Raw genomic sequence first — 27768 nt, 5'->3', positions numbered from 1 at the left:
ATGGACACATGTTTCATCTTTAGTTCTCTGAAATAAGGATTGGTCATTGCATTGATTTCATTGATGCTTCGTTTTACAAATCAGTGCGTGGTACTGGTACCATGGTACTGCCATGGAAATAATGCCAGTGCTTGCTTCCGAGTACCTGGGTTCAACTCCCAACTCTGATGTGTACTGTTAGACCTTGGGCAAGTTAACTTCCTTCTCTGGAACTGTTTACTTTTCTGTAAGAAGAGAATTTTGGAATTAGATAGCTTTTGAGTTCCTTCTAGATTATTAAGTCTACGATTGACTGTGGTAATGGGTATGTTATTCGTTTGTTTCCACTTTGCTTGACTTCACTTCATATAAAATTTGCCTGAAATTTTCATGCGATTTATTGTTTCTTACAGTACTCTGTCATTTCATTACATTCATATGTTTAGCTGTTGATGAATTGATGAATTCTACTTTTGATGAATAGCTACTTTTGTCAGGTTTTTACTACCACAAAAAGTGCCGTTTTAAATATTTTTCTATATGTGAGACTTTTCTTTATCTTTGGACACTTTGGGGTGTTCATTACTAGTAGAGTTATTACTGTGTACAGTTCTATACAATACTTAGAGTTCAAAATTTTTTTTCTAAAATTGTTGGATCAATTCAGTACTATCCCCAGCATGTTGGTTTGTTGTCTTGTAGCTCTCTAACGATTACTATTATTCTGATTTTGTTATCTTTCGAGGGATGATAGGTCTGAGATGAAAGCTCATTTATTTTTTTTTGCACTTCTCTTACTAGTTGTTTAGAACAGTCTTTACATGCTTATTGATGGTTTATATTTCTTCATTTGAAAGCTGTTCATATTCTTTGACCACTTAGCTATTAGGGAATGACTCATTTTTTATGTACCTGTATCAGGTCCCTGTTTATCTTGGATGCAAGATCTTTATCAGAAACAGCTGATGTGAAGATTTTCTTAGTTGACAATTTCTCTTGTTCAGGTATTGATTTGGTTTCCACAAAAGTTTTTAAATTTTATATAACTATTGTCTATTTTGTCTTTATGACCATCTCTATTACTTTTTTTTAATTTTTAATTTTTTTAGTGTTTATTTATTTTTAGATTTTGACATTCATTTCCACAAAATTTTGAGTTCCAGTTTTTCTCCCCAACTCTCCCCTCCCCCACCCCATAACACCTTGCATTCTGATTACCTCTTCCCTCAATGTGCCCTCCCTTCTATCACACCCCACCCTTCCCTTATCTCCATCTTCTCTCTTTTCTTGTAGGGCAAGATAGATTTCTACACCCCATTACCTGAATTTCTTATTTCACAGTTATATGCAATAACAGTTCTCAATATTTGTTTCTAATACTTTGAATTCCAACTTCTCCCCCTTCCTCCCTCCCCACCCATCCCCACTGAGAAGACAGGCAATTCCATACAGGCTATATATGTGTCGTTTTGCGAAAGACTTCCATAATAGCCATGTTGTGTAAGACTAACTATATTTCCCTCCATCTTACCCTGTCCCCCTTTTATTCTTTTCTCTCATTTGACCTTGTCCCCCCCAAAAGTGTTTACTTCTAGTTACTCCCTTCCCTCATTTGCCCTCCCTTCTATCATCCGCCTCACCTCACTTGTCCGCTTTTTTCCTACTTTCCTGTAGTGTAAGATAGATTTTCATACCAAATTGAGTAAAAGCTTGTTATTCCCTCCTTAAGTCATATGTGAAGAGAGTAAGCTTCACTTTTTCCCTCCCACCTCCTCCCTTTTCTCCTCCATTGAAGATTTTTCTTATCTTTTTTATGAGTGATATTTTGCCGCATTCCATTTCTCCCTTTCTCCTCCCAATATATTCCTCTCTCATCCCTTAATTTTATTTTTTATAGATATCATCCCTTCTCATTCACCTCACCTTGTGCTCTCTGTCTATATGTGTGTGTGTGTGTGTGTGTGTGTGTGTGTGTGTGTGTGTGTGTGTGTGTGTAATCCCTCCAACTACCCAAATACTGAGAAGAGTTTCAAGAGTTACAAATGTTATCTTTCCATGTAGGAATATAAACAGTTCAACTTCAGTAAGTCCCTTATGATTTCTCTTTCCTGTTTACCCTTTCATGCTTCTCTTTATTCTTGTATTTGAGAGTCAAATTTTCTCTTCAGTTCTGATCTTTTCATCAAGAATGCTTGAAAGTTCTCTATATCATTGAATGACCATTTTTTCCCCTGAAGTATTATACTCAGTTTTACTGGGTAGGTGATTCTTGGTTTTAATCCCAGTTCCTTTGACTTCTGGAATATCCGATTCCAAGGCCTTCAATCCCTTAATGTAGAAGCTGCCAGAACCTGTGTTATCCTGAGTGTATTTCCACAATACTCGAATTATTTCTTCCTTCTGCTTGCACTATTTTCTCCTTGACCTGGGAACTCTGAAATTTGGCCACAATATTCCTAGGAGTTTCTCTTTTTGGGTCTCTTTCAGGAGGTGATTGTGGATTTTTTTTCAATATTTATTTTGCTCTCTGGTTCTAGAATATCAGGGCAGTTTTCCTTGATAATTTCATGAAAAATGATGTCTAGGCTCTTTTTTTGATCATGGCTTTCCGGTAGTCTCATAATTTTTAAATTGTCTTTCCTGGATCCATTTTCCAGGTCAATTGTTTTTCCAATGAGATATTTCACATTATCTTCTATTTTTTCATTCTTGTGGTTTTGTTTTGTAATTTCTTGGTTTTTTATAAAGTCATTAGCTTCCATCTGCTCCACTCTCATTTTTAAAGAACTGTTTTCTTCAGTGAGCTTTTGAACCTCCTTTTCCATTTGGCTAATTCTACTTTTTAAAGCCTTCTCCTCCTCATTGGCTTTTTGGACCTCTTTTTCCAGTTGAGTTAGCCTATTTTTAATGGTGTTATTTTCTTCAGCATTTTTTTGGGTGTCCTTTAGCAAGCTGTTGACTCACTTTTCAAGTTCTTTCATGGCCTGAGACCACTGCATATTTATTTTGGAGGTACTGGATGCAGAAACCTTGACTTGCTCCGACAGTATGCATTGTTCTTCCTCATCCAAAAGGATGGAAGGAAATACCTGTTCTCCAAGAAAGTAACCTTCTATAGTCTTATTTTTTTCCCTTTTTTGGGGGCATTTTCCTAGCCATTTACTTGACTTCTGAATCCTTTGTGAAGAGGAGGGTCCTAGTACTCCTCCTCACCCCAGCATGGTGCTCAGGGCTGAAATTCAGATCAGCTGCTCAGTTCCCCCAGGGGCTTTAGGTGGAGGGATTCACAAAAGGACGCTGCAGCTGCCGCCACCACTGCTGCCGCCACCACTGCTGCCGCCACCACTGCTGCCGCCGCTGTTGCTACTGCATAGGGCCAGTGCTAGGGGTGGACCCTGCTCCCCTCTCACTCAGTTGGGAAAGCCCTCTCCCTGACCTTTGAAACTTTCTTTGGCGCTTGTGGGTTGAGGCATCTGAGACTCTCGACTGCTACTGGGGATTCTGCCCCGGAGGCCTGTTCTGGTGCTGTTCCTCCCAGTGCCACGACCAAGGTTGGCCTCCGTGTCCCAGGAAATAGACCTTTCCTGTCAGCCTTCCAGGTTACCTATGGCTGGAAATCTCTTTCATTCTGTGGCTTTTGCTACTCTAGAATTTGTTGAGAGTCATTTTTTACAGGTATTTTATAGGCTGTGGGGGAAGAGCTAGAGTATGTGTGTCTTTCTACGCCACCATCTTGGCTCCACCCCCTCCCCTCTATTGTTCAAGGATTTTCCCCAACTATAAATCTGAAAGGTACCTCCTTAAATTTTCCTCTCACATTTTTTATTCTGTGACCTTTTATGTTAATGTCATTTATCCATTTATAACCTGTTTGGAATATGGTACAAGATGTTACTCAAATCCTGATTTCTTTCAAACTTTTCTAGTTTTCTCAGAAATTTTTTTAAAATACAGAGTTTTTGTCCCGGTAGTACATATTTTTGGATTTATTGAACACTAGGCAACTCTTTAGTTGCTCACTGAATTCACAGACTTATATTTTGAGTCTAGATACAGAGGAATCGGATTGATATATTTTCCCTATTTAGCTGAACGCAGAGGTCAAAACTTAATTAGAATGATGAGTTAGTATGCCTCAGTGAAGTGAGCGTGGGGCTAAGTACTGATGGTGTTAAAACCCATTTTCACTACATAGAAGCTTTGTGACTTTGGGCATCTCTGCATGTCTTTGGACTTCAGTTTCTTCATCCATTTAGGATTTCAATTAGATGGTCTTATTGAAGGCCTAGGAATTGGTGATTCTGTGATGCAGTGATGCCTGCAGCTAACAAGCTCTGCTGTTTTTGACACTAGAAAAAGTTATGATAATAGCTGATGGAAGATTAACTTTTGAGGCATCCATTTTAAAGAACAGGTGTCTCATTTCTGTGAGGCAGTCTTTGCTCAGGTGCCAGCAATGTGGGACAGTGAAGAGAAAGAGCACTGGGGGGACTTTGAATTTTAGGTTTGAATTTTAGCTCAGGAACTTCCTTCTTGTGTGATCTTGGAAATGTTACTTAACACTCTGTAGGCCTCTGTTTTTCCTCATTTCTCAGATGAGAGAGTTGGACTAGATGACTTCTCAGGGCTTTTTAAGCTTCAAATCTGTGATCTGATAGGAAGACTTGATGACAAGGACTGTTGTGTTTTTGGTTTTGAAGCCCTAGTGCTTAATAGGTATTTGTTGAATTGAAATTTGTAAGCAAATCTGCACTAGTTCCTCATGAGTGCATACTTAACTCTTTCTTTGTTGTCTGTCAACTACATTTTTATATATTCTTGGTATCAGTGGACTGATGCTTTAACTTTGCAACACATAGCTTGATCGTTATTCAAGAAAGCATAATGCAATTAACAGTCTTAATTCTTTGAGAGCTCAGTATACTGAGTATGATTTCTCATCATCTCTCAAAAGGTCATGAGCTCTCCCAAGCTCTGAACAAAAGTCACAGTAGCATATTTATTTGTTAATATTTTTTATACTTAAAAATAGTACAGTTGTACAATCAGAATACAAAATCCTTTTACTCAAAAGTCTATTTACTCAAATTGGGAGATTTTGGTTGTAATCCTTCCTCTGCCTCTGATTTAGTTGTTATGAAAATGAGCTTTTGTTCCCTCATGTAAAATGAAGGGGTTTTAACTGCCTTGTCTATATTGTCAATTCCAACTTTAATTATTGGTGTTTGATAATATTAATTATTATTGGTCTTTGAGGGATTGGATCCAAGTATCATAGTTTTTGTTTTTGTGAATAAGGACAATAACTGTTGGTATATGACCTGGTAGCATGTGTCACCTGTTTCTACCCTTACTGGCCTGTGATCCTTTCCAGAAGAGTAGGTGATAGTCATTGACAGTTCTAATGTTGTCTTATATTTTTCTTCCTATGAATCAGAAGAAAAGGTTATGAATAGATTTATAAATACTTTTATGCTTATTATTATTACTTTGTCTTTAGGCATCTAGGTCTTTTGGGGATTTCTCTCAGTCATTTGCTTTTAATTTAGAAAACTGAAATTTCTAGATTGGAAGTGGCACCTTTTTAGATTTTCATTTGGCAGGTACTACATATGTTACTTCAGTGTCTCTCATCAGTTAAGGAAAAGAGGCAGCCAGTTATGTCTGTTGGGATTTAACACCAATTTATAATGTTCACACTGGAAGTTGAATCTTTTGCCAACATCTCATTTAGTGCCTTCCTCTACATCTCTCTTGCCACTTCTTTTCCTCAGGTACTCGCAAGCTCTTGCCTGGATTGCTACATTCTGCTGCTTTTTGGACTCTTAATGTTAAATAGCATAGCTTCTCTTAGTGAGCCTGTACTCATCATTGCAAAATTGTCTAATTTGATGATAACAATTCTTTGTAGCTTTATGGCCCATCAGATGCTCCTCAGATCTTTACCTTGCACCTTTTATAGTACAGGCCTTTCCCAGATTGCCTTGGGCCACGTTATTTCTTTGGTTTCTTCTTTTATCCCTAGCCTTATTTACTTTTGTCTGCTCATCGCACTTCCATCTTTGACTTTCTGCCGCAGATTGTTACATGCCTAGAATATCCTTTTTTTTCTATCATGATATCTTTCTGACTTGGTCAGAAAAGACTTCTCTGGGAATTCCTAGCTAATTCTCTTACATAGTTAATATTGCTTGTACCCCTAAAATGCATTGTCATAAAGATGTAAAAGACTGCTCATTGATTTGCATTATATTTATATATAGATCTGTATTTTTACATATAAATATTTATATGTTTTATAATCAAATAATTTGACACAAGTAAAGCTCTTTGCAAACTTCAATATGCGGTATGTAAGTGCTAGCTGTTACTATCAGTTGTCACTCTTGCTGACTCTGTGTGGCTCCACATGTATATTTGAGTTAGAGTGTAGTTTCCTAGTGGCTAGGGACCAGGTTGGTGGTGTTTTTTAAATTTTTTTTTTCACTTGGCATAATAACATATGCAGTGATGTGTGTTAGATACAGTTAAGGTAATTTATTAGAAAGTTATTGGGGCATCTTACTGGAAAGGATGGAGTACTAGGTAAGTTAGACTTGATCTTGTCCATTTCAAGGCTTTCCTCTTAGAGGAGAAAAGAATAGTTTCCTCATCAAAGGCCAGATTAAATGAGGGTGGGTACACGCATACAGTTTTTGTGTCTGTTACTCTGGCCTGGTGCCTTCACTTGGTTTTGGTTTTATATGAAGAGCTAGTTTTCATTTGTTGATTTCCCTGTACCTAACAGGAACTGGATTTCGGCTACCCGAGATCTCACGAGTTCTGCTTAGCTGCAGGCTCCTTTTACTAGAACATTTTTTTTCTATCAGTAGCTGTCTCTTTCTTTTGCACTTGAACTTATCTTAAGAGGCTGTGAGAAGTGTGTCTCTATCTTTTGGAGAACAGTTTTCTTTCACCACATAAAACACATAAAGCTTTAAAAACCATTATTTTTTGGCATGTATCTGCTTTGTAGAAGTAGGGGACTACGAAGTTGGAACATAGCATATTCTTCTAAACCTGATTAATGTGTTGGTTAATTTTGCTAAACTGCCTTTTTTCCTCTTTATTTTATATTCTTTATTATAAAGTATGGTTCTCTGGATAGTGGACAAGTTGGAATATGTTGGGAAATGAAATTGATGTTAAAACAAGACCTAGTAACAAGATTTTAAAAAATCTTTGAGAAGCCTCTAGGTGAATCTTGGGAATTTTCCTTCCCATTAAGCTTAAGAATTTATCTATCCTCTTTGCTCGAATGGTACAAAGCCAAGGACTTTTAAGTGATTGTTAGTTAAGTTGTATTTCTTATTTTGAGATTGAAAAAAAAATCTGAAGACATGGGTTAACTTGGGATCACCCAAGTCACTTAAGCTGAGTAACTCTTCAAAAATGAAATCTTGTTCAGGGTGTGTTTTTTGTTTCAGTAGCAGCAGCAGCAGCAGCAGCAGCAGCAGCAGCAGCAGCAGCAGCAGCAGCAATAGTCTTCAGTCTAGTACTTGTAGTTTGGTCTCTGAAGAATTAAAATTGAGGGCCACTTAAAGGGCACTGGGAAGGTTCTTCAGCTTTTTTTTGATTGCTTTTGTGCACAGAAAATTCTTACTATCTTGAGTGCTAGTTCCTCAGTGGAGTAGAAAGGGCAGAGCTGAACTTGCTTGAGTCTCTGTTGATGTGTGCAAAAAGAAGGGCTTTGTAATAATCTCTTAATATGAATTTTTCTTCCAATAAATATACTTTCATGAAAATTTTTTCCTGGTGCACACCTGTAGAACTTTTTTCAGATTTAGTTTAATACATAATTTAGCAAGTAATGTAGCCGTTATCAGAGACATACTGTCAAAAATGTTGAGTACAAAGCTCTAGAATCCTTGGTTATTTTAAATTGTGACCTACTTAATTTGTTTCTAAATTACTTTACTTCTATTTACTTATTTTGGTATCTAAAGCAGAAGATACGGACAAGGTTTCTTAGTTTATATTTCTGAAGTATTCTTTTTTAATTGATTTATGACTAGTATACTATCCTTTGATAGTTAACTTGGTAGTATCTATCTGCTTTGGTAGTATCTATTTACCATGACATTATATGTTTTTAAGAACTTCTGATTATACTTTGAGGTTTGTTTGGATATTTCCTTTTCTGTTTCATTTCTTAAATTTACTCCTTTGGAGAGTGTATTTCTCCCACATAACACATTTTCAAGTGAACCACCTTTTAACTCAACTTTCCCTGGATTTTCACTTTATTCTCATTTGGGATATTTGTAGGGGCCAGGAACAGAATTTATTTCTTCCCTGTTTTTAGGAATTTGGATCTTAATATGTTAAGAATGTATAGTTGTTCCTGAGAGAGGTCAGCAGATATATTTGTGCCAGTAAGATTCTCCTTGTCCTTCTCCAGCTCCTCCTGAAGGGGTCAAAGGCACTGATGGGGAATGTAAGTTGAAAGCTTTCTAGTAAAGGCAAAAATTTGGATTCTGTTGGACAAGAAAATGAGAATGGAGTATATAAAGGCTTATGAATATGATTTTGGGACACCATATGCTTTCTAAAACAAATCAGTAAGGTGCTGCCTAACATGATGAAAACTTACTGCTCAGAATTTGTTCTAGTATAAAAGTAATTTACCTCTAGAACATTTAATATAAGCAGAAGCTATGTGTAAAGCCTCAGTATTTGGGAATCCATTTTGACTACAGAACTGCAACTGCTTTTCAAAAATTAAAATCAAGTAGCTTTTTTTCCTTAAACTTATTTCTCCTTCCCTCCCCAAAAGTGAGGAAATAATTTTATAAGAAATTTATTTTTTTCTCTTGAACTTGTTTTCTTAAATCATTATTCTTTTTTTGGATAAGCATTGTGAATTGGGAAATTCCCATGGCCATTTCCTTGAATTTAATAATCCCTTTGATTGTTCAGGTCTCAGATTGGGTTTTTGCTTTTGGCCTGTTTTCAGAATTCCTTCCCATTCAGGTGCTCTGATTATTATTTTTTTATGCTCTGCCATCTTTTGTTATCACAAAGATTGAATACATAGTAGCCTGAGTTTGTAGTGTGTATGTGAATTTAGGACTCAGTTGGAACTACTGAAACTGACATCTTGTATCCAGTTGTTTAGGGGAGGTGTGTTAGAGTTGTTGAATGTGATCTAAAGGTGAATTTTGTTATTTTTTCTCAAATTTCATTTGTTAGGCATCTGAAGAAGCCTCCCTTCGGGCACTGGAAAGTTTAATGACAGAGTTTTTCCATGACTGCACAACCAATGAACGAAAACGTGAAATAGGTAAGATTATTACATGAATTTAATATAATTATAAGCAGCCATTCTCTGAGAAAGACCTAGTCAGATAGGCACCAATAGCTGATCCTGACTATTCTGAATTTCAGTATTTTGTTCTAGCTTTCCCACTGTTTTCCAGTGTCTGTAGCACATACTGTTCCCTTCTCTGGTCTATGAAAAAATCCCTGTTCTTTGTAGCTTCAGCCATGATGATGTTACAGTTTTAAAAAAGAAATAAGATTGAAATAAAAAGAAAAAAATTGTGGGGCACTAGTTCTTTTTCCTTTGTTAAATCCTGACATTTATGATAAAGAAGCTCAGACTTCCAACCTGAGATAGATTTTGGCTAGTCTTTTTCCATTTGGGAGAGTCCTCAGCCCTTTCTAGAATGTGTTGCTGCTTGTGTATAGGTTCTTCACATTGTCACACCACTTTCTTCATCTTCTACGTTTGTTCCTGTGGAGCTAGAGGGTAAAGCATTTGTGTGCCTGTAGGCAAGATTTGAAAATGGCACTTGTGTGATACCAGCTCCTGGAGGCATCGAATCTTAACTGTTGCCTGTTTACCTTGACTTACGGCAAAAATTTGTTCTATAGAGAGGGAAATTTTCTGGCATTTAAAATGTGCATTTATTAAAAAAATACTCTCAATCAATAAGCATTAAACTCCGTATCATATAACAGGCACTGTGATAGACACAGGGCATAGAGAGACAAAAATGGTATGGTCCTTACCCTATTGGGGGAGATAACATGCATACATAAAAGAATGTACAAAATAAAATAATTTGGGAGGGAGAGCACTAGAAGTTTGGGGAGGGGAGAGCAATCAGAATTCATGTAGAAGATAGTTCTTGAGCTGAGTCTTGAAGAAAGTATATTTTAAGAGACAAAAGTGTGGAGGGGAGTGTGCATCAGGTATGTGGGATTGCTAAAAAACCTGCAGATGAGAGCGTATCCCTTAGGTCAGGAACGAGCAGAAAGCCACTTGGTCTGGTGAGCACTGAGGGCAGGAATGCTTAATAAGAATGGAAAGGTAGGTTGAAGCCAGATTGTTTAGGGGTTTAAATAATGAACAAAGGAATTTGGATTTGATCCTAGAGGTAATATGGAGCTGCTGGCAGTTCACTGAGTAGGGTAGTAACATTGTTGCTGTGCTTGTAGCACTTTGGCCCTTGTATGTTGGCTGGGTTGGAGAGGAGAGAATCTGTTTTCAGGGAGACCAGATACAAGTCTGTTGTAGCACTTCCTGTTGAGAGGTGGGTGTGGGTTGGGAGTATAAGAGGGGATCTGAACTAATGTGGTGGTGGCCTTTTGAATAGAGAGAAGATAGTTGTGAAATATTGTGAAGACTGACTTGATAAGAATTGGCAACTGATATTATTCCTTTTTTAAAAAATAAATGTACGTATATTACTGTAAAATTTCTCTGTGGCATAATAGCTATTAAATTTCCACATTCTTACCTCTTGAACTTATGTTTTTACTTGAATAATGCTGTTGTACTTTTGCTTTCTTTTTATCTTTGCTTAATCATACCTAATTTCCTTCTTTGTGACTTTAGAAATAGAACCTATAAACATTTCCATACTTCTAGTACATACTTCTACATGCTCCTGAAGAAGCTAAGAATAAACTAGATGTTGCAAATGTCTGATTAAGTGCTCAGAGGGGAAGGAATGGGTTTTCTAAACTTGAAAAAAGTCGAGTTATAAAAATCCCAGTGAATGGGGGTATTATCAGAATACTTTTTGTACCTATTCTTTGTAGCTACCATTTGTTGAGCTTATAGGTTGGAGAACTCCTTGTTTTCCCTTTGATTAGAATCAATGTTATTTTAGCCCCAGAATAGTCTTTAGAAAAATCTCAGTTAGGTAAATATTCTGATTTGATAGATGAGGGAACAGAGGCTCAGGGAGACAGTGAGATTTATTCAGTTATACAACTAGCTAGTGACAGAATTGAACTTCTGATTTGTGGTCCAGTATACTATTAGACTTCTAAAGCAGGTGTTATTAACCTGTAGTCTATGACTAGATTTCAGGGTGTATGTGAACTTGGATAGGAGAAGTATTTCCTTAAGTTATTTTTTATTATTCAGTTACTTTATGGAGGCAACACAACATTCTCAGAAGGGTCCATAGGTTTTCCCAGACTTATTCATGACACACAAAAAAGTTAACTTCTGCTCTAAAGTTTATAGAAAGAGTCATAAATATAGGCTGTCTTTTTTTGACCTCTTGAATCTCTGTTTTCTTTTCTCACTAAGTGCACCCTGGTGTATGCTTTCATTAGTACTTTATAACTTCTTATTTTTTATTGAATAAAATGTTAGCTCTTAATCTTGACATTCAAGGCTTTCTTATCATTTTAACCTCTCACATCCCTTGCTATGTGTACTCCACTTTAGCTGTACTAGGCCTGTTACATTTCATCTGGTATTTTTTTCCTACCATACCTTTTAAAAAATTTTAAACTCAATTTAAATTTTATCAATTAACTAAAATTTGCTTTTTACTCTTCCCATTCAATCCCTATTGAAAAAGAAAGAAAAACAAAGCCCTTATAACAGATATATGTGGTCAAGCAAGCAAATTTCCACACTGTCCATGTGCAAAAGAATTATGTCTTATCCTGCACTCTGAGTTCGTCACATCTCTGTCAGGAGGTAGATAACATGTTCCATCATGCATTCTCTGGAATTGCCACCATGCCTTTGTGCATTCCATTGCATATACCTGTATGCTCTCCTCACCTTCAGTTTTGTCTTTTGAATTTCTGCCCATCTTCTTTTTTGTTTTTGTTTTTACCTAGCTCAATGTCATTTCCTCCATGAAACCTTTGTATTTCTATCCCCTATTCCTTAAAAGCATTATTTCTTTTCTCTTGCCTCATCATTGTACTTAATTTCTTTCATGAATAACTATTAAGGCTCTGTGATTTTTATCAGGCACGTTTTAGATAAGCCGGAGAACCACCCTGAGGCACTTAGAGATAGAAATTCAGCATCACTTAGCTGGGGTCAGAATGTAGATTTATCTAGAATTATCTCAGATAGTGTCAGAGACCAACTGGTTTTGAATACAGGCCTTCCCAATTCCAAGCCTGGGTAGGTGGCATTATAGATAGAGTGCTGGACCTGGAATGAGGAAGACCTGAATTCAGATGTGGCCTCAGACACTTACTAGGTGTGTGATCCTAGGCAGGTCACTTAACTGCTGTCTGCCTCAGTTTCCTAATCTGTAAAATGAGGATAATATAAATAATGGGGATAATTACCTTGCAGGGCTTTTATAGGATCAAATGAAATGATATTTGTAAAATGCTTAGGACAATGCCCATTTCATAGTAGGCACTATATATAAATGTTAGCTATTGTTATTGTTGTTATGGCTGTTTTCCAGGTTAGTGGTTTTTTATATCAGATATCTTCTATTTTCATTTTCTTCTGTCTTTTCATTCTTTTGATTTTGTTCTAATATATTTGTTGCTGTCTTGTGGAGTCATGGATTTTTGTTTTATCTCTTCTAGTTTTTGGGAGGTCTGTTTCTTGTGTAAGGTTTGACACTTTATCTTCTAAGCTTTTCTCCTTTTAATTCTTTCCTCCAGAGGTTTTAGTTGATTCTTAAAAAACTTCTTTATTTCTTCTTGGTATTTCTGTAGTCTTTGTGAAAAATCCATTTTTTTTTTTGGTCTTTCTGTAGTTGTTATAGAGTTAGATTTGCTGTGCTTTTTGATACCAGTTGATGCTTTTAAAAATGTACTCATCTCTCCAGTTTTAGTTCCTAAGAGCTAAGCTCCTCCCCCTGCTACATATTTGGTTGGGGTGGTTAGCAGTGTTTGGTTTCATGCTGAGGCCCTTGTCTCCTTCCTGGTTTTAGGCCCTCCTGGGCCTTTGAGGTGCAAAGTGTGCTGGATCTTCAGGCCCTCTTGGCATAACTGTGACAGAGTTTTTGGGACCTAGGAGACCTGGTCTGAACACGGTGGTGTCACTGAAGGCCTTCTGGGCTTTCAAGGTCCCTATCCTGGGTCTTTATAAGCACTGCTTGCCTTTCTCAGGAGAATCCTCCACTTCTGCTGCCTTTGATTTTATAGGCTGCAGGTGTCTTATTTGCTGGCCCTTGCTGTGCTTTGGAGGGTTGGGAGATGATGGCATTCCTATTGTCATTGGGCTTCCTGCTGACTCTTTTGTTCAGTTCTGGAGTGGAAATGTCACTTACTGTACTTTCTCGTTGCATTTTTTAAAAAGATTTTTTTTTTTTTTTACCTTTTTAGATTTTGAATTCCAAATTCTCTCCCTGCCACTAGGCCTTTCCTCACCTGTTGAGGAGGCAGGCAATATGATACTCTTACATGTGAAGTCATCTCATTGTATTTGGTTTTGTGTGAACTTTAAAGTTTTGTTACAGTTGGTGTGGGGAAGCTGGGCAGCCTGCTGCCTATTCAGTTATCTGTTTTGTCAGGAAATCCAGACTCATATCCTGACTCAAAATCTAGTGCTTTTTTCACTATACCATGCTTTATGCTTTTGGTAAATATGTATGTTAGGTGTATCCCTCCTTATAACCCATTCATTCCTTCAGCAGCATTGAAAACAAGTAGTACGTGTAGAGCATTTTATTAGGTACTAGGGAAATATGAGGATAATTAAGACATGATTCCTGTCTTTGTAGAACTTATCATAATTTAGCAGGAGGATATATAACACATGAACAACAGTATGCAGTTTTATAAGGTAACTTGTGAATAATCAAGACATGTATGAGAGGTTGAAAGTATCATGTGTTGTCTAAGGCAGAAAAGATACTTTCTGACTGAAGGGACACAACTTTGAACAGGGTTTTGAAGTATTGATTGGATTTCCAAAGTGGTTATGGTTGATGGAAGACCATCTAGGTGAAGGCAAAGATGTATACAAATGCACAAATCCAAGAGTATTGTGTTGGATTTTGACTGGGGTCTAGTGCATGTATAAAAGAGTAGCTTGAATGAAGGTTCAAAGAGAGGATGGTGCAAGGTTATGAATGCCAGGTTAGGGAGTCTGGACTTAATTTGGTATCTAGTAGTGAACTGCTGATGGTTTTGATTAGACGCACATGATCAGATTTATATATAAGAACAATGAATTTCATGGTAGTGTAAAAGAATTGGAGAATGAAGATAATGATTGATAGGGGGATGGTTAGACTATTTCAGTTGTTTAGGCAAGTGGTAATAAAGTTCTCTGCTAGGATGGTGACAGAGTGAATAGAAAAGGGGGATGGCTTAAGAGATATTGTACAGATAGAATAAGTTATAGAATTGGTGACTGACTGGATTTGGAAAGGGTAGAAAATGATCAGAATTAAAGCTAACACAAAGGTCGTAAGCCTGAATATTGGTGTTGTTGACAAAAATGAGGATATTATGGGGTGAAGGTTTTTGGAGAAAGATGTAAATTGTTTTGGACATGTTAAATTTTAAGGTACCAGTGGGGTATACAAGTGAAGACATGCTCTTTAGGTGGTCAGAAATAATAGAATTAATATTATAGTCATAGGTTTGGAGGTCTTTTGCATAGAAATAACATTTGCAGTTGTAGTAATATGATTGCCAAGGAGGAGAATGTAGAGAAAAGAGGAGGACTGAGAACGTGATCATGCAGAGCATCTTACTTACAGGATCTAGAACAGGAGCCTGGGAAGAAAGGAACTGAGAGCTAGGAGGGGAATCAAGAGATTATAATGCCAGGGAAACTAAGGAAGAAGGAGGTGGCAGGCAAGTCTCATGCTGATGCAAGGTCAGGGAATATGATGACTGAGAAAAGGCCATTGGATTTGTTAATTAGGAAGTCAAGAGGGTAATTGGTAGCTCTGGACAGAGAAGCTTCCAGAGGGTACCTTCAGGGAATCTTCAGGAGCTAGATTGCCACAGGTTAAGGAAAGGAAATTGAGATATTGGATATATAGATTCCTTTTTCAGCAGGTTTGGGAGTGAAGGAAAGAATGGCCCTGCCTGGGACCATGTTTATATAGAGTAGGATTGAGGGGAATCTTTAACATTGAAAAAAAGTTTATTAATCTCTTTTGTTTTCATATCTGAATATACCCCTTTTTCCTCCCTTCTCCATTGACTTACTCTTTGTAACAAAGATCAAAAAAGAAAGGAAAAAGTACTGAAGTACTGGACAGAATTACTCAGGGCAGCTGAATCGATTGTATTTGCTGTTTTTGCTCCATTGCTGTCAAACTTAGTTAGAAACAGTGCTATTGCCTGCATGTGCTGGATTGTTTTTTTATTTATTTTGTTAAATATTTCCCAATTACAGTTTAATCTGGTTTAGCTGCAAGTGGTAGGCTCAGGGTCTTGTCTCCCACATCTTTGATACCTCTGTTTTATAGCTGTAGAGTCTCACCCTTGCAAAGAAGGGAGTTTTTCCCCTTATTTTACCTGAACATATCTCAGCTCATCTCTGGGGCCAAGTTTGGTTATTGTAATTATAAATTGTTCAGTTTCTTTTTTGATATTTCCATTTATTTTGTTGTAGTCCCTGTGTTTGTTATTTTCCTGGTGATGTTTGCTTCTCTGTGTGTCAGCTGATGAGTCTTTTTACGTTTCTCTGAATTCACGTGCATTATTTCTTATGATACAGTAATTTTTCTTAAATTCGTGTACCATAGTTTGTTTGGTCATTCCCTAATTAATGGCACCTACTGTGTTTCTAGTTCTTTGCTACTACAAAAGGTGCTGTCGATATTTTGATGTGTATGGGGCCTTTTATTCTTTGACATCATTAGGGGTAAGCCTTGGAATGAAAGGGTATAGATATTTTAGTCATTGTCTTCAAATCCAAATTGAATTTCAGAATAGTTGGACCATTTCACAACTCCACCCACAATATTCCCCCTTTTCTCATCTTTGCTGTTTTCTTGGTGTGAAGAGAAAGAAACCTCAGAGTTGTTTTGATTTTCATTTTTCTTCTTAGAGTTTTTCATATAGCGTAAGACAAACAGCACACTCGAGGGCTGCTAGCATGGGTTTACTCTTGATTTGGTCAGACAGGAAAGACACTAAGAAGGGGTTAATAATCTTACTTTATTCTAGTCTAGTTTTCTCAGAAGAAGATTGTTGATAATGGGAACACAATTTCTACAGCATTCCCTGATCACTCTTCTCTAATGAACCAGCAAGAAAGGGGGGCAGCTACCCTTACGCCTTGATGAGATTAGTCAGACAGGCACAACTTGTGCATCTCCTCAATCCCCTCAAGCCTTTTGGGAGCAGTTTAGGCAAAGACAGATTCTCTCCAAGCCTTGATGGGGGCTGATCAAGGCATACACACTATTCCAGCTTGTGCATTCAGCCCTAAGGTTCCCTATTCACTGACCAATGACCACCTGCTTTAAAAGGGCAATAGATGAAGAAGGCATGTTACCAGCCATGGCCTCTCAAGTTTACATCTCCTCATCCCTGTATCTCACTTGCAGCTGCAGTGGATGTTTATGTTATTCACCATTATATAACTATGTGCAAGCCTGGTGGAGATGTTTTGAAACATAATTGTGGGAACTCATATCTAATACCTGGGAACAAGAGATTGTTATGGCTATAGATCCTGGGAAACTGAACTCTAAGAAATAATAACAAAAATCCACCTTACACACACTAAAATCCACCTTACTTATACTGATATTCACCTTTCATACATATAGTTAATAGTGTGCAAACTACTTTTCATATCCTTCTATGGCTTATCCTTTATGGAAAGGCTTACTGGTATTCTGTATTTTTTTTTTTTTTTGTAAGGGCAGCTGGGTGGAGTCGGGAAGATTCACTTTCCCGAATTCAAATTTGGCCTCAGACACTTTATAGCTGTGTGACTGGGAAAGTCACTTAACCCTATTTGTCTCAGTTTCCTCGTCTGTAAAATGATCCTGGAAAAGGAAATGGCAAACTACTCCAGTATCTTTGCCCAAGAAAATCCCATATGGGGTCATGAGGAATTGGACACCAGTGAGCAACAACAGAAATTTTTCTTGTTAATTTACTTTATGTCTTGGATTATAGAGCCTTACCAGAGAAATTTGATGCCAAGATTCCCCTCCCCCTATTTAACAGCTCTTCCTTATATAATAGTTGAATTGATTTAAAAAAAATTTAGTGCAGACATGTTTCATGCAGTAAAAATTGGCTATTTTATCTTTGTGATTGCTTCTGTCCCTTGTTTGTTGAGGCATCCCCCCAGGCACAGTTGTGAAAGATACCTCACAATATTCTTTTTTTTGGGGGGGGGGGTTTGACTTCGTATTCTTACTTTAACCATTTTGAACTAATGATCAATGGTAAAAGATGTTAGTCTAAACCAGTGGTTCCCAATGATTTTTTGTTCCTCTGTTCCCTTTCAACGATGATTAAAACATTTTATGAACCTTCAGGGCAATTTAATACACTGTCCATAATATTCTGCAATTATTTACTGCTTTAGGCACCATTAAAGAATTCTTAACAGTAACCCCTTGGACCATTGTCTCAAACCCCCAGGGGAATTGCCACTCACTAAATAAATGGAAACCAAGTGGTCTGAACCTAATTCCAGCTGAACTAGTTTATAGTTTTCTCAATAGTCATCATCTACTAGGGAGTTCTTCCCAAATAATTCATGTTCTTGGATTTTATTGATTAGTGAGTATGTGTATTCCATTGTTTCTAATTCTACCTTATTTAGTCGGTTTCATTCTTTTATTTTACCTATAACAAATAGTTTTGGTGATTACTGCTTTATAGCATCTTTGAAGTCCAGAAGGGCTCATTATTTTCTGTCTTCTATTTCTTGTTCTTTAGGTCAAGGTGACTGTTTAGAAACTCAATATATGGTGAATTTAATCAGATTCTGTTAACCCAGAAATACTGTTGGACAATTTCACAACTTTATTTCACTTTTCTTCTCCATTCCCCTCTTCACTGCTACAAAACAAACAAACAAACAAACAAGTAAATAAGGTGAACAGTATTGTTGCTGAACTTGTAGGTTCTGACTAGAGTCATAACTTATTTGAATGGTGAGTGAGGAGTTTAAAAAAACTGTACTTAGTTTAGATACGTAAAGCATACTGATGGACACAGCATTTTTGAACCTTTTAGAAGAGCCATGGTGACTTATTATTGCCTTTATTGAACAAACTGCTTAAAAATAAAACAAAATTAAAGTTCAAATGTCCCTACCTGTCTCTTGTCTTTTTTTACCTCCCAGTTTTTGTTTCACCTGGGACTTCCTTTAATGATTGTTTGGGAGAAAAAAAAAGTTATCTGGTATTAAAATAGACTTACAAAGTTTTGTGACCGTATTTTTTTGACATTTTAATTTTTCCAGAGGAGCTTCTGAATAATTTTGCCCAACAGATTGGAGCCTGGAGATTCTGCCTCTATTTTCTGTCTAGCACGCGGAATGACTATGTAATGATGTATAGTTTAACGGTTTTTGAGGTAAGTTTTTGGACAGGTCTATTTTCAAAATTTAGTTTTTCTTTTGCCTTTGATGTTATTTTAGTAGTATGTATTACTTATTGCAAGTCTAACTTTTGTAAACACATTTAGAACTTTTGTTTAAATACCTCCGTTAAGATGACTGAGTCTTTTCTTTTTCTAGTCAGTGGGGAGTAATGGAAGCTGAGGGTAAGTGACTTTGGGTAGAGTCAGGGTTTATGGGAGCATTTAACTTCAGATTTGAAAAGTTAGCAGTTTTTGGTATGATTCTTGCCACGTTTCATGTGGCTAACCTACCATTTAAAATTTGAAGACTTTTCATACCTTGGGAAGGTAAGCACTCTGTTTTAGTGTTGTGATACTTCTAATATTGTAATCTGCACATTTTAAGAAGATCATCAAGCAGACAAAAATAAGAACTATGATTCTGTGTCAAATTTAGAATGTACCTTTCAAATTACGTTCTAATTCAATTTACATTCAAATTACAATAGCATTGGTTATTATATGTAGTAAGGTAGAGGCAAGGTCTTTCATGCCTTCTTTGCCATGAAGTGAGTATTTCTCCATTTTACAGTGGAAAAAAGATACGTGAGTAACCGCTACAGGAACTGTTCATTCCTAATCCAAATGCCAAGCTGAAGATCATTGTAATTCAGCTACTATGGAAAATGTTGAAATGAAAGTTTTACAACCTCTATTATAAATCAGATTTTTAACCAGTATGTGCAATCTTAAATTTTTTAGGTAAGACACATATATTTTGTTTAGTGATTAAAGTCAGTTATTTGCATATGTGGTTTGCTAACATAAAGGGTATCCTCTTTGTCTTTTAGAATCTGATCAATAAAATGTGGCTGGGAGTCCCATCCCAGGATAAGATGGAAATCCGAAGCTGCCTGCCCAAGCTCCTTCTAGCTCACCACAAAACCTTACCTTATTTTATCCGAAACAAGCTCTGCAAAGTTATTGTTGATATTGGCCGCCAAGATTGGCCTATGTTCTACCATGACTTTTTTACAAACATTTTACAGGTAAGACTATGCCTAAGGAAATCTGATGAACCATTTTAGGAGTTTTGGATATCTTATCCTGAGGAACTTGTTACACAAGTTGTTTTCTTCTTGGCTTGTAAAGAAGTTTTAAGATGAAATATTTCAGGAATATGTTAGAAAGATTTGTGTGTAAGACAAGTTTTTTTTTATAAAAAAATTTTTCTATTTGGAAAATAGCTATTAAGAAGGTTGTTCTTGTTTATTTGTTACCTCTCTTGGTAAATAATGAATCCTTCTAATTCATATAGTTGACATTGGAAAGTTTGAGGTAAGCAATATATCAACTGAGAATAATGTGCAAAAAATAGGTGAGGAATTTACTGGACTACATCTGTAAGCAGCATTAGGGTCTTTTGGTGGCCTCTCTCTTTAAGAATATCCCGGTTTCATTAGTCATGGAAGGCAGTGGCCAGAGTAAATAGTAACATGCCAGGAGAACAGACAGGATTTATTTAATAGTTTAGCAGTAGCTGAGTTCTCTGTAATATAAAATGACCTCTGGCATTTGTGCTAGGTATTTTCTGAGAAATCCACTGAAGAATGGAATATATATTAGTTTTGGATTTAAAAAATTTCAAACTAAAAGTGTGTTGTCATTCATCTGTTATAGTCTTAAGATATCTAGAGAATTTTTGGTTTTGTTCTAATATTTCTTGCTGTTTCTAATGGAGTCACTGATTTCAGTTTGATATATTCTAATTTCCAAGGATTCCATTTACATCGGTCACCATCTTAGCTGGAAGTCCTGTCAGTGTTTTTTAATCGGTGAATCACACTGACTCTTGGCTTCTTAGTGTTTAACTTCTCACTGGAAGCATTGCTAACCTTTTTCTTTTGCCCGTCTTCTTTACCCTTTTCCCCCTTTCACACTGTCTTATTGATTCATTTTAGCAAATGTTTTTTATAAGTTTTTTGGGTTATGTATTGGGGTAGAGAAGTTTAGATAAGGCATAATATCTACTCTCCTGAAACTAAAAATCTAGTAGGGGCAATAGACATCAACACAGATAACTCTCTCATAATGATGTCAAAGTCAGATAGGATTGGGGACCACTAATCTCTGCAGGTTGCGTATTCACTTAGTTTTGAAATGTAATGTTATCTATGTTTTATCACATTTTATTTATTTTGTTAAGTATTTTATCGATTACATTGTTGCAGTCTGATTCTGGCTATAGGCTGGGGTGTTGAAGTCTGTGAGCTTGCATTTGACATGTCTGCTCTATAACATTACTGAGAGTTCCAAAACAAAATGTTGTTACCTAACATCTGATGGGGAAAGGGTTCTTACTCCCCTGGGCTTATCATTAAAGTCTTCATGGAAGAAGTGGCTTAAACAAATGTATAACTGAAGAGAGAGAGAGAGAGAGAGAGAGAGAGAGAGAGAGAGAGAGAGAGAGAGAGAGAGTGTGTGTGTGTGTGTGTGTGTGTGTGTGTGTGTGTGTCTCAAGCTTCATGAAGAGTGTAAAGACATAGAAGTAGAAGGATATAGGATATGCTTAGGGAGGCATCCAGTGTAGCTATACTATAGCGTTCATAGAGGAGAGTATTATGAAATAAAGTTAAGAAGGTAAATTATTCCAGGTTGTATAGAGATTCTTAAATGCTAGAAAAAGAAATTTGAGTTTAACTTGGTAGGCAAAAAGGAACAACTGAATATTTTTGAATATAGCGATGTCATTATCAAATCTATGTATAGGTAAGATTACTGTGGCAGTGGTGTATATTGCAGAGGGGAGAATGGAGAAGGGAACATCTGTCAGTACAGTAATAGTCTGTTTAGGTCGTGATAGACTGTTGTAGTATGACATAGAACTCAAGATATCATTAAAACAGTTGGAAATGTGGACTTTTAAAAATATTTATGATGTACTTGAATAACACTGTATTTGGGAGTAATGAGACAGATTTTTGTTTCACTTCTGCTCCTAAATAGCTTTGCAGTTTTTGCAAAGTCACTTTACTTCTCTGGACTTGCTTCTTCATGTGTAAAATTAAAGGATTGTACTAAACTTTAAAATTCTGTGATTGTTAGCTTTTTTTTATTAACTTTCAGTGAGAACTAGCATATGGTTAGTATTTAAGATATACAAGGAAAAACTGCTGCTTGATTACTGGCATTCTTGGTAATGAAGCAGAATTTTTTATCAGGTATAATTGCAGCAAAGCAAAACCGGTTTTAGAGTCAACTTGGTTATCATAAAAGCTTTTGAGTCAGCCTACTAAACGTTTTTCTGGTCTAGTTGTCATGGTGAGTTTCTAGTTTAAGTTGTAGATCTTGCCAAATTATAGTAGTTGATTAATGCTAATGAAGAGTCTTGCCATGGAGAAACCTAATTCTCTCCCTCTGTTCCCCATGACCGTGACCAGAGCAACTGTCTTCATGTGTTTTGGATAACTCTCATTGTTAGAACATTTAAACAAAATCAAACATAAATCTGCCTCTTTGGGCTCAAGTAGAACAAATCTTCTACTCCTCAACTGAAAGCCCTTCATGTACAGTTTGTTTGTCAGATACATGACACTTGTCATGTCCATGCTGTCTTTTCTTCATTAAGCTAAATTTCCTTATCCTTAAGTTAATCTTCATTTGGAATGATTGATTTGTTTAATGAGTTTTATTTGAAATTTGAGAATCACAGAATCCCAAGGGATGAAAACGGACCTCGGAGGCCATTCTTCAGCCTGTTATCTGGATAAGAGTCTTGATTATAATATACACGACAAGTATTCATTTAGTCTTTGCTAGAAAACCTATCAGTGATTTCACTGTTAGGAAGTTTTTCTGTACATCAAGACTAAATTTGCCTCTTTGTAACTTCTACCCTTTGATTTCAATTTTACCCTTTGGAATGAAGCAGGATATTCTTTCATGTGATAGCCTTGTAAATACTTGAAGATAGCTATCATTTAGCCTCTAAGTCTTCTCTTCTCCAGTTTAAACATTCCCAGTTTGACTTCTTGCCAATATGATTGTTTGAATGAGAGGCAGATTGTCTTGCTCACACATACCTACTTCAGCAGAATTCTGAAGTTTGCACCAGAGAGAATAATGATCAAGTGTTCAAATGGGAAACTATAGTAAGTGACTCCTCCCAGCCAGGAACTTCACAAGAGTCATCCAGAGGCACACTGGCAATAGGAGAGGTCAGCACAGGCTGGCCTCATAGCATGACTAGAGGTTAGACTCGTAGCCTATCGGGCTTTGTCTCTGGAACCAACAAGAGCTCCTCTGAGAAAGCTTCAAAGTGATCAGAAAGTTCCATTATGGTAAAAAGGTCCCAGAGTATGAACCTTGAAAGCCCAGGAAGGTGACCGTGAGGAGGGGACTATCTAGTAACTTACAGTGTGTTACAGTGATCAGACTAGGTTGCCAGTGAGATGCTGTAGTATTCAGGCTGGGATACTGTGGTGCCCAGGGCCTCTGAAGCCTCTAACACCCTCAACCAAAATGCCATAGAAGATCTGAAAATCTAGCATTCTGAACTTCAAGGATCTAGGGGAGCCTAACCCAGGGAAGTGGAGGTCAATAAAGGTGTGTGAAAAGCATAACCAAACAGGGCTGAACCACCCTGCCTGAAAGCTTCAGTGGAAGATGGGGAGTGGGGTTTAGCCTGACTCTGGTACAAACTAGTTCAGGAACTCAAACTAGGAGGGGTAAACTGGCTAAATGAAAACACTGACCAATATTAAAAGTTATTTCACATCTGCATATTCCCCCAAAAGACACAATAACTTTATAAAAACTGCAAGCAGACTCAAAGGGTAAAGTAGATTTTTGACATATCCTCTAGAAATACCTAGAAGAAATCAAATAAGAAATTTAATAAATTCTGTAGAAAAAAGAATTGGTAGGAGAAGAAGTAGTAGCCTGGATTAGGCTTCCCTGGATCTTTGAAGTTTCTGCTCCTGGGCTTTTAAACCATGCTGGGACATGATAGGCTTTAACTAAGAAGTAGACTTACTGAAAATTAAAACAGATAAAAAATTAATGTCTTTGTAAGACAGCAAGAAACACTTAGGGTAATATTCAAAAGATCAAAATCAAAAGATTGAAAAAGCAGAATAAATGAAAATGTAAGCTATCTGATATGAAAAATAATTGACCTAGAAAACAGATCAAGGAGAAGTAATTTTAAAAATCACTAGACATGATTAAAACAAAACTGCCCAAAACTGGATACTGTATTTCAAGAAATCATCAATGGAAATTGCTTGGCTCTATTAGAATCAGAAGGCAAAGTAAATATAGAAGGAACCATTGATCATGTCCTAAAAGGTATTCCAAAAGAAAAAAAACTCCAAGAATAGCATAGCCAAAATTCACAGCTCCCATGATAAAGAAAAAATAGTGCTTAGCATCTAGGAAGAAGGTGTTCCAATTTTAAGGAAGTACAATCAGGATCACACAAGATCTGGCAACTTTTATTTGAGAGTGAGAGGAAATCTTGGAATAGAACATTCCAAAAGGCAAAAGGGAGAGGTTTATAGCCAAGAGTAAATTACCCTGAAAAACTGAGTATAATCCTACAAGGGAAAAAATGATTGTATTGGAAATGGAAAGAGTGAAATTGAGAAAGAACTTTGAAATGGAAATATAAGAATTCATAGTAAACCCAGCAAGGTAGACTTACTGGAGCAATTGGAAGGAGCTGTTTAATTTGATGTAGTGCTGATATTGTAATGGGAAAAAAGAAACAAGTATGCCTTCAGAAACTTAAAGCTTTCAAAGGATTTTGAGAAGGATTATATAAGAAAAACAGGTCTCAAGAGAGGATTGATTCTTTTTTGAGGGTTTGAAGGGAGAAAGAGAAGGAAGGAGAAAGGAGGAAGAAATGAGGAGGGGCTGTGTGTGGCACTGACTGTTTCTCATGATTTGGGTGCATGCGAAGAATATACCAAGAGGAAGGTAGGGGAGAGTGGGCATCAGATAAACGTCATTCTTATCTGAAATGGACAAAGGAGGATTGAATGGAAAATCCTTCTCCCCTCTCCCCCCCCCACCTCCACACACAGAGCGAAATAGTTTGGTGTACAAATGTGTGAAACTCAATTGGGGAAGACGTGAGGATAGAGAAGGAATAGGGGATCTAATAATATTGCCTCTTAGATTGTTAGGAAGTGGCTAAACAAGTTATAATATGTGCATGTTACAGAATATTGTGCTGTAAGAAATGACAAAAAGGCAATTTCAGATAATCCTGGGTAATGTGAAGTGATAGGCAGTGAATTGAGCGGAACTGGGAGGATAATTTATACAAGGACAACAGTTTTGTAAGGAAAAACAATTTTGAAAAAGTGATACAATGACCAGTTTTGTCTCCAGAGGTCCTAGGATGAGACATGTTACCATCTCACCCTGGTCATATCTTACACATTCCAGTGATTCTGACTCCCTGTAGGTCATTATCCAAACCCTATTCCTTATCCTCCACTGCCTGATTCTATATTTCTGTCACCTCTCAACTCTTTCACCCCAAAGTTCCAACTAAATATCATCCTTCCATCTCACTGTACCCTCTGGAATGCCATAGGGAACAAACTTCCCTTCATCCTATATCCTTTCTTTTCCTACTCCTTCCATCTTCCAGATATTAATGTAACCAGCTTCTTCCTTCTGGAGCCTCCTTGGCCACCCTTCCTAGTGCTGGCTGCGCCTTCACTCATTCTCCTTGACTCTTCAGTTCTCTTCTAGACCATGTCTCCTCTACTAGCCACACTCCTCTTTTCCCCATTTTGACCCCTTGTTAAACCAATTCACTTTTATATTGTCCTCTTCACTTGAGTTCCTGTTCCCTTTACTATTTAAATCATCAGTTGTATCTTGCTTTTGCTCCTACACGTATGCTGCTGAATGAAGGTGTGGGGGAAAATTATATAACCATTCTGATGGGGGTATACTACGAATTTACATTACATGACCTCAGTTTGGCCCTCACTGCTTCTTGGTAATCCTACTGTACCTTCCTCATCAACTCACTATCCCATGCTTCACACTTCTTCTAAACTTTTCATCCATCCTCAAGTTTCCCAAGGCTCCTTTTCTACCCTCTCAGCTGAGAACCTTGCTTCATATTTTCAGAAAAAATTGAGATTATTTGGTGTGAGCGCCCTCTTCTCATTTCATCCTTATCTCATATTGCTCATATGCCGTTTGCCAGTGTTTTATCTTACATTCTTGTTTCACTTGATGAAGTGGCCTTCTTACCAAGGCTCATCCTTTTGCTTGCTCAAGAGATCCTATTCCATCCCATCTTCTCTCAGCAGATTGCTCCTTCTGTCATATCTACTCTGTCACTTATTTTTAGCCTCTCTTTGTCTCTGGATGCTTCTCTATTGCCTATAAACATGCCCATGTCTCCTCCATCTTCAAAAAAACTTAAATCATCTTTTCCCTGCTAACTATCATGCTATATGTGCCTCCACTTTCCTCTCTCAAAAAAATTAGCTGAGGGAAGTAAAAATGATGACTTGTATAGGATTTTAAATGAAAAAGGAGTCTTAAAATCCCTCAGCATTTTTATTTCATTATCATTAAGGGAAAATCCATAGTTTAAATGTCCTACCCTAATAATGAAGGCTCTTTAAAGCCTATACCTGAATGTTTGTAGCTTCTTAGGAGAAGATTATTTCAGCTCCTAATTTAAGAATTTTGTATTTAAAATGAGGTAAATGTGAATGTATTTTGAAAGTATGTAAGATTATCTATTTTATGTATGTATAACTTTTTTCAGATTAAACTCACACAAAACTGAGTTTCACTTTGTTTTGGTGTTTTATAAAAATGAAATTCATCTATAGAATTCTTGCCAGTTTTTATAAGCTTTCTTCAAAACTTGCTTGTGTTTTGTCCTTTCAGTTGATACAGTCCCCTTTGACCACTCCCCTTGGACTGATCATGTTGAAAACTACTTCAGAAGAGCTGGCATGTCCCCGAGAAGACCTCAGTGTGGCTCGGAAGGAGGAGTTGCGGAAGCTGCTATTGGACCAGGTACAAACTGTACTTGGACTACTTACAGGTGAGTGTGATTACAGTTTTGAAAAAAGTATACAGCCTGTGGTGACTCAGAATCAGCACTGAGAATTTATAAGCCAGCTAACATCTTCCTAAAGTAAAATCCTTTTTGTTTGTACAGTTTGTTGTCAGTTCAGTGGTTTAACGTTTTCTAGTTAAAAAAAAGTTAGATGTAAGGATGCTTTTTAAACCGAATCAGGAATGTATTAAAATAATTTGATTGAAAGGGAGTTTGGTAAAAAATGGGAAGGACACTGAACAAATATAGTTGTAGACAATTGAAAAACAGAGGAGGGTCATCTCTCTCAGGGGAGAAATTTTTATGGAAGACAAGACATTTGAGTTTAGCTTTAGAGGATAATTATTATTCAGTAGGCAGAAAGTCAAGGACTAAGGGAGGCTAATGTAATCATATAAAACAGAGAGAGGTTAGGAAAAGCTCTGGGGTTGCAGAATAATCCATGTTGGCTAGATTATCCATTATATGGAGAGTTAAGTGATAGAACATAAGGCTTGAAAATTAGGGAGGAATGTACTTGTGAAGGGCCAGGTTAGCAGTGGAGTTTAAATATTACTCAGTAGTAGTCAAGGAGGCTCATGAACATAGAGGAAGGATGCGACCAATATGTGCATGAGGATCACTATACTAGGTTGGAGAAGGAAATAATAAACTTTCAAGGTCCTTTCGAGATCTTGGATTCTGTCATTGTAGAAGGGAGCTTTGGATTTCCTTTAGATCCTAGAAAAGGGAGACGGGACAAAATTCCAGTGAAGTAGCAGAATTATTTTTCTTACTTTACAAATGAAGAAACCCAGGTCAGGTTGTTAATTGACTTGCTCAAAATCACACAACTAGAAATCAGGTGAGCTAAGATTTGAACTTTGAATCCCAAATCATTGATCAGTAAGTCTAATTATGCTTTAATAATGTTTACCTTG

The 27768-nt window shown here is 36.9% G+C and overlaps 1 protein-coding gene across 4 annotated transcripts in view; it reads left to right on the top strand.

Annotated features, from left to right (window-relative positions):
* Nucleotides 1-27768, top strand: part of XPO6 (exportin 6) — a 119254-nt gene that overhangs the window by 3754 nt on the left and 87732 nt on the right. For 2 of the 4 annotated variants that reach the window (XM_072598173.1, XM_072598155.1), the window contains exons 2-5: nt 9211-9301; nt 18647-18759; nt 19596-19793; nt 26674-26833. In XM_072598173.1, coding sequence (XP_072454274.1) covers nt 9211-9301; nt 18647-18759; nt 19596-19793; nt 26674-26833 — 562 coding nt within the window. Of the gene's footprint in view, nt 1-961; nt 984-9210; nt 9302-18646; nt 18760-19043; nt 19507-19595; nt 19794-26673; nt 26834-27768 lie in introns of those variants that run through there. The other 2 variants (XM_072598164.1, XM_072598184.1) reach the window with 2 other exon arrangements.

Source organism: Notamacropus eugenii, chromosome 1 (assembly GCF_028372415.1).
Source record: "Notamacropus eugenii isolate mMacEug1 chromosome 1, mMacEug1.pri_v2, whole genome shotgun sequence".
NCBI classification, from domain to species: domain Eukaryota; kingdom Metazoa; phylum Chordata; class Mammalia; order Diprotodontia; family Macropodidae; genus Notamacropus; species Notamacropus eugenii.
Note: the sequence above shows the minus strand (reverse complement) of the source record. Positions and strands in the feature narration are given on the sequence as shown.